This window comes from Macaca mulatta, chromosome 6, assembly GCF_049350105.2.
Source record: "Macaca mulatta isolate MMU2019108-1 chromosome 6, T2T-MMU8v2.0, whole genome shotgun sequence".
Taxonomy (NCBI): domain Eukaryota; kingdom Metazoa; phylum Chordata; class Mammalia; order Primates; family Cercopithecidae; genus Macaca; species Macaca mulatta.
This window is the reverse complement of record NC_133411.1, coordinates 7,818,072-7,831,971: the sequence shown is the minus strand read 5'-3', so window position 1 is coordinate 7,831,971 and position 13,900 is coordinate 7,818,072. Positions and strand designations below refer to the sequence as shown.

The 13,900-nt window shown below is 52.2% G+C and overlaps 1 protein-coding gene and 1 long non-coding RNA gene across 3 annotated transcripts in view; one reads left to right on the top strand and one right to left on the bottom strand.

The window, feature by feature from the left end:
- TENT4A (terminal nucleotidyltransferase 4A) overlaps nucleotides 1–8,876 on the bottom strand; it is a 43,434-nt gene extending 34,558 nt beyond the window's left edge. The window contains exon 1 of one of the 2 annotated variants that reach the window (XM_028849270.2): nucleotides 7,627–8,876. In XM_028849270.2, coding sequence (XP_028705103.1) covers nucleotides 7,627–8,339 — 713 coding nt within the window. In that variant the 5' untranslated portion in view covers nucleotides 8,340–8,876. 2 annotated transcript variants of the gene reach the window in all.
- Nucleotides 8,877–9,341: 465 nt separating this feature from the next.
- LOC106998645 (uncharacterized) lies at nucleotides 9,342–12,225 on the top strand. The gene is made up of 2 exons (XR_003730217.2): nucleotides 9,342–10,180; nucleotides 11,853–12,225. It is a non-coding gene; the product is annotated as an uncharacterized LOC106998645 (long non-coding RNA).
- Nucleotides 12,226–13,900: the final 1,675 nt, after the last annotated feature.

Here is a 13,900-nt window from a genome sequence, read left to right as displayed (position 1 = left end):
AAGTCTTTTTTTTTTTTTTTTTTTTTGAGACGGAGTCTCGCTCTGTCACCCAGGCTGGAGTGCAGTGGCGCGATCTCCACTCACTGCAAGCTCCGCCTCCCGGGTTCAAGCCATTCTCCTGCCTCAGCCTCCCGTGTAGCTGGGACTACTGGCGCCCGCCACCGTGCCCGGCTAATTTTTGTATTTTTTTAGTAGAGATGGGGTTTCACCGTGTTAGCCAGGATGGTCTCGATCTCCTGACCTCCAAAGTGCTGGGATTACAGGCTACCCGGCCTCTTCCAAGTCTTTCATGTGCTCTAAGGTGGGTGCCACAGGCTCCGCTTCACAGTTGGGGAAACTGAGGCTCAAGTTAGAAACCGTGGCGAAACCAGGCAAAGCCAGACCTGTGAGTGTGTGACATGGGCTGATTGAGCTAGGCTCTCAAGAGCCAAGCACGTGGCTCCCAGTGCTCAGAAATGGACTCCACCCAGCAGGTTTAAAGCAGAAACATCAAAATAATTCAACTTTTCATTTCCCTTAAACTACTACATTCTACCATTCCTTCAGATCAACAGGATTCTAGAAATGTTACACTGATCTGAAACCTCTTTCAAACGGAAAGATAGAAACCACCTAACACCCACATCCTAGCATTGGGAAACCAATTCCAATCTTAAGCCACGGGAGAGCCTAACTGGTTATGCACAGCAGCTGATTTAGGAAAGAAAAAGATCACAAGCCCACAACAAAAAGGCATGTCATTGATAATCAAAAACATTCTCTGCCAATAGGGACCCTCAGAGCTGCTCCTATCTAGCCCACCCTGTCAGCCGAGAGATAAACTTCTGCAGAGATCCACCCGGCCCAGGCCCGGATGTGGTCCACTCCCTGGCTCACTGCCAGCAAATGCAGTGCACATCACCAGAGTACAGGACACCAGGGACAGGCTCACAGTGCACTCTCTAGGTGGCCCAATGGTGGACAACTCATCTCCATACTTCTCCAGGCTTTCTAACTTTTCATAGTTAGGTATTAATTTTTATAATAAGAGCGAGCAGTTAAAACTAAATGGTGATGTTTTTCAAATACAGTATAGAATTTTCCTGAATGTTTTCTGCTCTCGCATTCTATATTGTAAAAGAGAACATTAGTTTAGCCACTCTCCAGGAAGGAAAGCAGATAAACTGCAACAGACTTTATTTTTTAAAATTCTAAGACAACCAACAAAAGTTTCCCTTAGCATTTGGTTTATGAACACTCCGCAGACTTGCCATCCCCCACCTGCCCTCCTGAGCTGGCAGATCCTCTTTCTGCTCTTCTTTCTTGGGAGATACATACTTAGTGGCTACCGTGTGCTTGGCACTAAGAATGCAGGCTACAATACAGCTCCTCCTTCCCTGAGGAGACTCAGGAGGGCAGTCGGGTCAGCTTTGTTATAGCAGCAGTAACTCCACAAGAGCCAAACACTCAGAGGGGCTCAGGAAGGGACAGAGGGAAGAACCATATGGGAGTTTTCTTGTCCCTCCTAAAGGAGGCACGGTGCTCTGCGGCCAAGGGTCTGGGGAAGCTAACATTCCTACGAACCTGGGCTTGCAGGACAAGTGTCCCCCACACCTTCTGCAAAGATGGACTGCTATGAACATACGAGAATGTTCCAGAGGTGACTCTTGGGTAAGTCATCGACCCCCACCTGCATAGGAATGACCCCTTTCCTAATCCAGCCAATGCAGGACACCTCACAAACAGGACTTTTCAATCACCGTAGTTTCATATATTCACACGGCTTTCCTGCAAACTTTTCTTAAACGACATATTTTAAAGAATGTCCATCTGACTGCAGCACAGAAAGGTTCTCCTGGTTATGGTGGCTGCCTGAGTTCAGCAGTAACCACCAAGCCAGAGGACAGAACCGGCAATCTGCAAGAGTCATTGCGATGGGCTGGAGTCCAGTCAGGGGAAAAGTGTTGGACAAGAAGAACCACAACTTCCTCATCAACCGATTCCACGCCAGGGGAAGTCTACCCACAGAAGAACCTCCTCCCCTCAAGGTCCTACACCCTACTCCTTGGAACCTGTGGCTCTGATGAGGTTATCACACCATGATCATGTTGTATTACTACATGACCTTCAGGTAGGGAGGTTATTTGCAGGAGCCTGACTCAATCACACAAGCCCATAGAAGCAGGGGGCTTCCATGGGCTTCTAAGCAGCTGGCGGGAAACGTCAGAGAAATTCAAAGTACCTTGCTTTGCAGATGGAATGCAGGTGGCCTTAAGAAGCTGAGAGAGCCCTACCCAATTCCCCTGCTGGCAGCTAGCAAGCAATCAAGGACTTCGATCCTGCAAGGAGCTGAATTCTAACAATAACAGGAATGCGCTGGTAAGAGGACCCTGAGTGCCAGCTGAGAACACAGCTGGCCAACACCCTTCAGCTTTGCAAAAGCCTGAGCAGAGAACCCAGCCCAGCCATCCCTGATTTGACACACAGAATCCACAAGACCATAAATGAGTGTTCTTCTACGCCTCTGAGTTTACGCTAATTTGCTACACAGCAACAGAGAACTACCACAACATAGAAATCTCAAAAATAGGATGTTGCATGAGTGTACATCCCCAGTGTTGGGAGAAAAGGCATCCTGGCCACCTCACTCAGGCACATGTTCACAACAGGTCAGGTAATTTGGGCACCTGTCAGCGCTGACCGAGGCCACCTCTCTGCCCTCCCTGAGATGCTCTCAAGGCAGGCTCAGAGTGGCACCTTTCAAAGAGGGCGAGGCTTGCCATCCAATTCACTGCAGAGAAGAGAAAGCACTGACAAGCCAGCCACACCTCCTAGAAAGGGCCTCTCCACAGGAGCACTGCAGCTTCTTCAATCTTCTGCGAGTCTGGGTGGTCTGACTCCGCCAGCCCTCTCCACCGTTAGTCCAAATTCTGGTTGCATCCTCAAAAATCAAGTTTCTGAATTTGAATATCAAGGTTTTTTGTTTTTTTTTTCTTAAACAACCTTTTTTACTCCACAACTACAAAATCAGATCCTAAACCATATGACCTAACTGAGGCATAAAAAGTTCTTATTTTCCAAGGATAACCATTAACTCTTCTCCCACAGGACACTTACATGAATCCATTTAAAATGAAGACAAAATCTCATATTAGTGACCAAAGACAGTTTGAGACTTTACCTGGAGACACAAAAATCTTAGAACTTTTTACTTTAAAATATTTATTTGAAATTACTTAAAAAAATTATGTCACAAACATGCATTAAGTATTTCTGAGAAAAAGCAAATGACACTGTTGTTCCATCACACGCTCATAGCAGCAAGACAGACAGAACTCACTTTGCTTCACTCTGACTTCCACCGCATGAGCATTAAGCCTTTTTTTTTTTTTTTTTTTTGGAGAAAAGATTAGAGGCCTCTCATTCCCAGCCAGTTTAATACTCCAACCCTCCTTTTCCAGAGTCTGTCATGCCCCCCCGGGCAGCCCCTTCTCCCAGTGTCAGCTGTCCTGACCTGGCCAGTCCTCATCTATCAGTGACCAGACACGTGGTGCAAGCAGTTCTCCAGCAAAACTTTCCTCAACTCCAACACAGCCTGTGTCTTGCACTCTATTTTCAATTTCACCTTGGGGAGCTTGGCAATGGAACAAAAGACAGGAACAAGTGATGCTATTACTAAACAGGAGGAGTGTTGGAAGAGTTGATTTATGAAATTATGAAATTAATCCCTCCTCCTCCTCCAACAGTGCAGGAGCAAGTATCTGCTTAGTGTGATCATGTACACTTCTCTCCACAAGCTTATACCTCTGGGACTCAGACAGTGAAACTCAGAAAGCAAGGTCCACACGTGCCACCGCCATCCTTTACGGCAGGTCTCACGACAGCCTTTCTATGTATCCTGGACACTCACAGGAAGGTATGGGAGGGAAAGGCCCCTAGAGTGATGCCTCCCGTGCTCTGCAGCAGGCCCTGCTGAGCATCACAAGGACGTTCCAGACAGGTCACACCTGCTCAACTTTATGTCAGTGAGGCCAGGCTAGAGGGAGAGGAGGGGATCCTGGTTGCGCCTCCAAGCTCTGACTCCTTTGCAAGAAAGAATCGAAAAAAACATGCACCAAGTTGGAAACGACTCTCACCAGAGGCCTTGTGAGATACGGCTGACCATGTCCTATGCTGACAGTGGTCAGTCTCTCTCATACGTCAAACTAAGAATTTCCTTTGAGTTAACAGAAGATATTAAAAGATGAAATTAAATATCAAGAAACCTGCAGAGAGGAAGCTGCAAACACCTGCTGCACACTGCAGGCACACCTGAGATGGCACAGCCTTCGCAAGGCCAAACTCTGAATAGAAGCTGTTCAAGGCCCGGGACACCTGCACATGTCTTCGTTCAACTACACTCTTCCTGGGTCTCTGTAACACACCAGGAAGGATGTGGCCAAATATCTGAAGGCCATGCTCCCACTCTCACTTACGCAAGACTTTTAACCTGGAGAGGTTTCCAAAGCTGCTAGAATGACCATGGCAAAGTAACAACAGCTCAAAGCCCCGCTGGGTCAGGGCATGAGAGCACGTGCAAGTAACAGCAGCCAGAGGCTGGGATGCAACGGGCCCAGGGCCTGTCCACACACCTGCCCAACATCTCAAGGTCAGAAGCCCAGGTCAACAGCAGAGTTCACGCTAAGCACACCATTCCCAAAACAAAGGCTTGGGATTTCAATCAAACAATGGAGTAAGAACCAGAGTCAAAAGGAGCATTTCACCTCCTCTCCTCTGAAGGTTCTTGCACCAATCCCTGTCCTCTTTCACCTGCTTTTTCTTCATCCTACTTGAGCAGAAGGCAGACTGGCAGTCTCACAAGGCCAAGCCACCAGGCAAAGTGTCCAAGGACAGAAAACTCCTCCCCAGAAAAGGACAAATAGTGCAGGTTGCCACATGGGCTACCAGGCAAAGACCCAACTGGGTTCAGCCAGTGCTCCGCAGCAGGCTCATCCTCCCATGAGGAACGCACACTGCATTTTCAGAAGTGCACGTCCTGGGACTATATCACAACCCCAAGCAGCTTCCCAGCAACAAGATCCTTTACTATTGGTCAGCTCAGGTGTGCCTTTAAAACTCAGTTATTTCCTTCTCTAAGGCACAACTGAAAGACTTTTTGGTGGCCTTTCTCAACACTCTGGGTAAGCTGATGGCCAGAAGAAAGTTCTAGACGGAACTATTTCTTGACACGAAAAGGTTAGTTCATGTAGGACCAACGGGCCATGTGGAAATGATCACTGGGGGGACCTTACCTCCTCTAGTCATAGGCCCAACTCTACCACCGCTTAGGTTTACTTCTGAAAGAGCAGCTTGAGTAGCAGCCCAAGCAGAGGTCAACGTGCCCTTCTAGGCTCATAGCAGGTAGTCCTCACGGGCCCCTTTGGGCAGAGACAGCAGGAAGTGGATGCACCCAGGGCCATACTGGAGGCATGGTACACACCACCTGGAGACAGGCAAGGAGAGGTCTCCAGCAAAGGTGAAAAGGAAGGTTCCAAGAGCATGACTGTAGCATCAAACCAGACCTCCTGACGGGCTTCAGAGCCCTCTCTTATGCCCTACACCATACTGCCTTACAGCTGGGTTCTAACAGGTTGGCAAGGGGTGGGGCGTGGGGCCAGGGGCCAGGACCCAGGGTCATCTGAGTAGCAGAACCCTGGAGGTGTTGCTGAGTTTTAGGCTTTAGACTTTAATGTGGGGGATTGGAGATGGAGGAGGTGACATCAGAGGGTGAAGGGGAACCTGACCAGACCTGCCGGCAGAGAAGATCACCCCATTAGCAGTGATGGGAAAGGACTCAAGCAGGACGAGAGTGCATCGAAGGCACCTCCGGCTGCTTGAGCGATCTCCACAGAGGTAACAAGAGACTGCCTGAGGATGAGGTGTGGAGAGATTAAAAGGGCCAAACGAACAGCATCTGATGATTGATTGGGCGTGGGTGACGAAGAGCGTGAGAGGGGACCTGCACAACTGAGCAGGGTACTCTTGTGCTCTAGGCAGGGGGCACTTGTAGGCAGGTTTCAGGGTGGGTCAAGATCATGAGATTGTCTCCATATCGTCTCTGCACCAGATCCCCAGATCCCAACACAGCACCTGACCCTAGTGGGCTCATTCACTAACAAAAGCAACACGACCTACTGAGGCTTACTAGTTACCAGGAGGAAACAGCTTGGGGAGTCCAAGTGAGATGCGTGGGGCCTGATGCGCTACTGCTAAGAGCAGAGGTACAACCCAAGACTTGCAGAGACGACGTGTCTGTTTTTTCTAGTGCTAAGAGACACGGAGCCCATGCCAGTTCCATAACAGGCTGGAAACCTAAAGGTCCTCCCAAGCGAGCCCTGAGGTATACATTACTATACATCAAGAAGAAACCGCTTCCAACCACCTGCTCTCAGAAAGTTCTACAGGTAAGAACTGGAGGGAGAGGAGTCTGCCCTCCCGCCAGTGTCTGCAATGCATGTTTACACCTTCAGGGAATTTAGAAGGCATCACTTGTAGCCCAAGCCAGGTGAAAAAAGTTACACAACATGCGGCTATTACAGTGTATCACACGCTTTAAAGAAGTATCAACTCTGTTTCCCAACATACTTCACATGAGAAACAGAGTTACAAGAAAAAGTGCACTGTAACAACTCCCAACGCCTAGCAATTGTGGTTATTCGTAGGACTCTACTGCATGTAACAACCCTCATACCCCGGCAAATCCTTCTTTTTTAAATTGGGGGGAAAAAAATCGTGCAAGGAAAATTTATCGTTTAAGTCTTAAAATACTGACATACAACCCACACATAAATTATTTCCAGACGCTCAGAAAAGCCCAAAATGGCCAAAGAGCTGCGTCAACAGCATCACACCTGAACAGCCTCACCTGGGGCAATTCCAACCCCACACACACCACCTTTGCTTTCATTCCTTGCCGTCTGTAGGTGCACTAAAAATAAGTAGAGCCTCTAATTCCCTCCAGGCGGATGTGGAAGTATTTAAAATAATAATGGCATCTTCCAAAGAATAGATATATATGACATATCTGTTTTTTTCTTTGAATTAAGCCAATATGTATATACTATACTTATGTTAACTGCAGCACGAAATTAAAGCACACAACCCCCCCCCAAATGAATCACCTCTAAATTGACAGTTAAATTTTTGTTTTAAATGAAATAAAAACGGTTAATATTTACCTTCGACGTGATCTGAGTTCCTGGTAATGCTAAATTATTCTGCAACTTAACTTAATGAAACTCCACACTTATCTACGCCCCACTTTAACAAGGGGTTCCTCACTTGCCCGGAGGCGGGGTGCAGGGGGAGAGTCGATTTCCCTTTCCAGTCTCAAGAGTAAAAAAGACAAATACCTACAGGTCCTATTCAGCAGCCCCTTTCTTGCATTGTTACTTGCAGGATCTGGGCAAGTCACTCCATTATAAAGGAGTTTCATATTAGCAAGAAAAAAAAAAAAAACAAAAAAACTTTCAGAGCAGAGTCGGGCCTTGGCCTTCAACATGCATCCTCCAAAAGAAGCCAGGGCGCCTGTAACTGGTGTCTGCAACGCGGGCGCCGGCCAGGACCATGGTCCCCGCCCCCCCCCCCGCGGCCGCCCCGTGCACTCACCCCTGGATGCCGGGGCTGTACGCGCGGCTCTTCCACGGGGTGCCCGGCCGCGGCGCCTGGGCCCCGGGGCCGCCCCCTCCGCTGAGAGCAGCCGCGCGGCTGCCGGACAGCAGGTAGTTGAGGCCGTAGGTGCTGGCCTTGTTCTCGCGTTTCCGGCGACCCGGGTGGAACTGGTGCTGCGACGCGGAGCCAGCGGGCGCGGGGCCGCGCGGCCCGGGGTGCCCGTTGGCTGTGCCGGGGGCGCTGGGCGCGCCGTCGGCGAAGTTGAAGAAGGAACCGCCGCGGCCGCCGCCCGGCCGGCCCAGCGAGGCGCTGCTGGAGGACGACGACGAGCAGCCGGGGCTCTCGGTGCCCGACTCCGCGTTGGACGAGGACGACGACGAGGACGACAGCGACGGAGACTTGTGCAGGCGCCGCGCGCCCTCGGCCGCGGGCCCCAGCGCCGTCAGCAACGCGGGGGGCAGCGCGGCGGGCGCGGCGGGGCCAGGAGGCGGGGGCGACGCGGCGGGCAGCGCGGGGCCCAGGCCGCCACCGCCCCGCCCGGCCGCCCCCGCCGCGGCCGCCGTGTCCAGCGCCGGCGAGTTGAGGCAGAAGTAGGACGCGAAGCCCGAGCCGCCGCGGCCCACGCCCTGCGAGGTCTCCCAGATCTGCATCCACAGGGCATTGGCCGGCCCCTTCTGCTCGGGCTGGATCCAGGCCACGCGCGGATCCATCCACGCGCCGCCCCCGCGGGGCCCGCGTGCCCGCCCGCCCCGACGCGGCCCCGCCCCCGCCGCGCCCCGAGGCCCGGCCGCGCGCGCACGGACGGACGGACGGACGGACGGGCCTGGGCTGGCGGCGGCGGGCGGGCCGAGCCCCCGGCCTCCTGCTCGAGCCGCGCTCCCGTCGGGCTCCGGCGTGGGGCGGCGGCGGCGGTGATGGGCCCGGGCAGGCCGCGGCGGGCGGCTCCGGCGCTTGGCGCGTCCCAGCGGGCGGCTGCGGTCTCGGGGCTCCCGCTTCACGCGGCGCGGGGCGGGCGCGGGGGCCGCGGCGGCGGCGGCGTTCCACTCGGGCCGCGGGGAGAGGCCATCGGAGAGGGGCGGGCGGCGGGGCCGAGGGGGCGGGCCCAGGCGCCGCGCGGCTGAGGGACCCGCGGGAGGCGCCGCCGCCCGTGCGCCCAGCCCTCAGTCACGCTCGCGCCGCTGGCTCCGCGTTCCTGCGGCGGCGGCGGCGGTGAAAAGACACTCTCGGCGGCGACAGCGCGGGGGAAGGAGGGGGCCGCCGCCGCCTCCGCTCCAATGAGGGGCGGGGGAGGGGGCGGGGACGGGGGCGGCAGGAGGAAGCGCGGCCTCGGTCGCCGGGCCGCGTCGCCAGTGCGCACGCGCGGCCGATTTCAAATACTCACTAGACACCGCCGCCGTGGTTACCGCGCCTGCGCGTTGGGGTCCTTCGGCCGCGGGCGGGGTGAGGTCGGCGTCAGAAGCTACGCGACTGGGAGGGGCTGGAGGGAGCAGCGGCGGCGTTGAGCCCTTTCAGACTAGGCCGGGGTTGGGAGGAACAGGCAGCCGCTGGAAGGCCCGCACGCCGCCCTTGGCCCGCCGCGGCGTGCAGACCTGGGCGTGCAGACATGCGCGCTAGGGCTGGTGTCTCCGGGCTGCCGCCAGTGCTGCGCTGCGCGTGCGCAGGGGCGCATGGCGGTCACCGCCAGCGGTGGAAGTTTCCGCGCAGCCAGGCGAGGGCCGCGGACGACACCGCTAGGCGCCTCCCCCAGCCGGCGGGCCCTGTCTCCTGACGCAAGGGCCGGCCTGGGTCACAGATCCCGCCGCAGGCTTCTCATTTGAGGGGCCGTGCAGCAGTTCACGCTGCGCTCTCCGGGGTCCGCGCGCCGGCCCACGTGCTCCCTGCACCTCGCTGGGTGAGCGGCCCACGTGCAGTGCCCGGTGACTGGCTCCGCCGCTCCGGAGCCGGGAAGGACGGGCGGCGGAGTTCTGCTCTCTAGCGGGTCTGCTTACAGGCGTTTGGTTTTCTTTTTTAAATGATTTTTTGTGTGAAAAGTGAAGTGAAAACGTCCAAGTTAATTCCCTGGGCAAAATGGGCAGTGCTAGCCGAGGAATGGCTCGTGGGCGGCGCGTCCGGCCCCCGGCTTCGATTTTTCCAGCTGCACGGAGCAGACAGGAGTCGGTAGGAAACCGCCCGCCATCCACAGCCTGCTGTTTGTCATCCCGGTGTTCCGAGCGCGATGGAAGCCGAGTTGACAATGGCACTGGAATACAGCGTCAACCACACATCCTGTGAGGTCCAAAGCAAACGCCAGTGTCGTTGATCATCGCGGTGCCCCGCGAGCCTGGGCGACGTGAGGCCCCGCGGCTGCCGCCCTGTCTTCAGGGGGAGTCTCCGCAAATGCACTCCCGGGCCAGGGCCCTGAAACCGCCTTAGCCCAGTGGCGCCCGGGCTCCAAGCCTTTTAAGTAGAACCATACTACCGGCGTGTTGTAAATGCTACCCCCTCGTCTCCAGCACAGATCAGTAGACATTACTAAGCACTTGACCCTCCAAACATCGCTCCAACAGGAAAGGTACGTGTGTTGCATACAAAGGCTTTGGGGCAAGTGGGGGTGTTTAATAATAAAAATGAATGTTTCAGACGTTTTCAAGTACCTGCGTATTGTACATGTAGAAATCATGGCGAAGGATTAGAACGTGCATTCAGTAAACTACAGAAAATCACAGACAAGTCAAACACCCGTTATTCGGGAGCTCTTTGCTTCCCAATGGCTCAGTCCAAAATCCTTGGTCATGCCTGGCTCCTCTCGCTGTCCACAATGAACACATACTCTTGGCTCCACTGCCAGAAACATCCAGAACCCGACTGCTACCCCTCCTCCTCCCTCCACCCCTCTTTACGCCCTTTCCCAGCACCTGTCCAATTTAAAGCAGTGCCTTCTAGCTGGTTTCCCACTTTCTGCCCAGCTGCTTGTGTGATCCTTTTTTAAAAAAAAAAAGATGTTACTATTAAAAATCAGGTCATGCTACTCTTAGAATACTATGCAGCCGTAAAAAGGAATGAGATCATGTCCTTTGCTGGGACATGGATGAAGCTGGAAGCCACTATTCTCAGCAAACTAACACAGAAACAGAAAAACCAAACACCGCATGTTCTCAGTAATACGTGGGAGCTGAACAATGAGAACACATGGACACAGGGAAGGGAACAACACACCCTGGGACCTGTGGGGGGTTGGGGGAAGGAAGAGTATCAGGGTAAATAGTTAATGCATGTAGGGCTTATTGCCTAGGTAAGGGGTTGACAATTGCAGCAAACCACCATGGCACACATTTACCTGTATAGCAAACCTGCATGTCTTGCATGTGTATCCCAGAACTTAAAATTTTTAAAAAATCACTTCATGCCACTCTGCTGCTCAAAACCCTCCAGTGGCTTTCTTTCTCACTCAGCAAAATGGAACAACCTTGCTATGACCTGCAAGTCCCTTATCCCCCGGTCCTTCCCCTCTTCCCCCGACCTCACCTCCCAGCACTTTCCCTAACCCAAACTATAGCAGCCAAAATCACAGCTGGCACCCTCCTGCCTCAGGGCCTTTGCACTTACTGTTCCATCTGCCTGGCGTGCTTTCCCCCCTCCCCATCTTAGGACGTCCGAATGGCTCTTTAGTCTAAAATGTAAACATAACCCTCAGCAGCCCCTGTTCCCCATTCGCTTTTTCTCCATTAGTTTCCTGGAGCTGTGTAACAAAATATCACAGACTGGGTGGCTTAAAACAAGTGCATCATGCTCTCACAGTCCTAGAGGCTGAACGTCCAAAATCAAGTTTGAGGCCGTGTGTCCTCCGAAGGTTGTAAGGGAGTCTGCCCCATGCTCTCCTCTCAGCTTCTCGTGTTGCTGGCAAACCATGGCATTCCTTGGCTTGTTGGTGCGTCACCCAACTCTCTGACATGTCATCACATGATGTTTCCGTGTGTCATTGGCTTGTAGATGCATCACTCTGTCATCATCATCGCATGGCATTTTCCCTGTGTCCGTGTCTCTTCTAGAAAGACACCAGTGGCATTGGATTAGGGTACCCCTTGTGTCTTCCTCCTAACCTAATTACATCTGCAAAGAGTTTCCAAATAAGGTCATATTCGCAAGCACCCAGGGTTAGGACTTGAACATATCTTTTTGGGGGATACTATACCACCTCGTTTATATTTTATCGCATTTATCATCTGTGTCCCCCACCCCATTAGAATGCATGCTCCATGAAGAGAGGATAGGAATGGCCTGTCCCTGCTGTGCACCAGCTCAAGGATTGTCTGACACATCAGTCCTCGGTGAACATTGGCAGAATGACTGGCAGCTGATTGATTGGCCCAGCAGGAATGGACACGTGCAGTTGCCCTTGTCCAGCTTCCAGGATCTGTTACACAGGTTGTCATTGTTTAGGTACTTTAAGTTTTTCTTGATTGCCTCATACTCTGTCTTAGCAGTTTGCCTCTAGCTAATCCTCCTTAATTTGGTTCAGCAGCCACCAAACAACATTTTGTAATTAAAGCCGAGGTTTTGTTATTTATATGATTATAAATATTTTTATGTAAATTAAAAACAGTATACACACACATATATATATATTTAGAAAGAAAGAGAGAGAGAGACTCACTCTGTCACCCAGGATCAAGTGCAGTAATGCAATCCTGGCTCACTGCAACTTTCGCCTCCAGAGTTCAAGCGATTCTCGTGCCTCAGCCTCCTGAGTAGCTGGGGTTACAGGTGTGTGCCACCGCAGCTGGCTAATGTTTGTGTTTTTAGTAGAGATGGGGTTTCACCGTGTTGGCCAGGCTAGTCTTCAACCCCTGACCTCCAGTGATCCACCCCCCTCAGCCTCCCAAAATTCTGGGATTACAGGCATAAGCCACTGTGCCCGGCTGCAGTATATTTCTTAATGCAATCAAGAAACAATACTGAATGTAAAATGCAGTTTTTGAGATGCTGGGCGAGGGAGATCTTTCTCTTTATCAATTTCTACAGATAAGTGCAGCCCATTCTCCTTTTGGGCCGAAACCCTCTCCTCGCTCTCTTCTGGTATTGGAGGAGGAATAATATTAGAAATTACACAATGGTTTTATTGATTTGTTCCCATGAAAAAAATGGTTTACAAAGTGTATTCCATGGACTACCCATGCCAGAATTAGCAATGCTGGTCAAAATGCAGATACCTGGAGCTCACCCAATCTACTGACACTATCTAGGAGCAAGCCCAGGAATCTCTATTTTAAGTAAATTTTCTGAGTAATTCTAAAACACAGTGAAGTTTGAAAACCTCTACCTAAACCAGGGAGCCCAAATTCAATTGCTCACAGGTGCCAAATAACTGAAAGTGTGTAGGTATTAATCAGCTACCGCTGGGTAAGAAACCACCCCAAGCTTAGTGGCTTAAAATAAGTGTTTGGTATTGCTCACAAGGCTACAAATCAACTAAGTGGTTTTGCTGCTCTGGGTCAAACACAGCTGATCTTGCTCCACTCAGCTGGCCGATCAGCTGAAGACTGGCTGAGCTAGAGTAGCCTGGCTGGCAGCTGGGACACCAGAGTTGACAGAGTTGACAAGGACCATCAGTCTCTTGTTATCCAGCAGGCTGACTCAGGCTTGTTCTCAGGTGGCTGAACAGGGTTTCAGGAATGCAAATAGACATGCATGAGGCTCAGAACTGGCATGCCATCATTTCCTTACCATTCTGTGAGCCAAAGCAAGTGGCAAGGCCTTGACAAGTCAACGAGTGGGAAAGAAGCCTCCACCTCTTGGTGGAAGGAGCTGCATCACATTGCAAGGGGCGTGGGGCACTGGAAGGGGGAGAATGAGGAGGCTGAATTATGCTAACCTCTACGTTATCACATGACATCCTCCCCTGTGTATCTCTCTATGCCTTCTCTTCTTGTAAGGACATCAGTTATTGGATTTGGGACCCACTCTAAATTCAGGATGATTTCATCTGAAGATTCTTAACTAATTATACCTCCAAAGACCCTATTTCCAAATAAGGTCTTGTTCTGACATTCTGAGGACACTAGGAGGTTGCATAGTGTCCTCCCAAAATTCACCCAGAATTTTGGGAAGACCACTGTGCAATCTACTCCAGAGACTTAAATAAAACAAGAAAGTTATTTTGCTCCCGTAATAAGAAATCCAGCAAGAGAGGGCCATTGGCATGGTGGCCCAGTGCCCCAGGATGTCTGAGCTGACCTGTCTGACATTTCCCTGGGCCTTTACCTGATGGCTGCTCTGGCTCCAGCTCTCATGT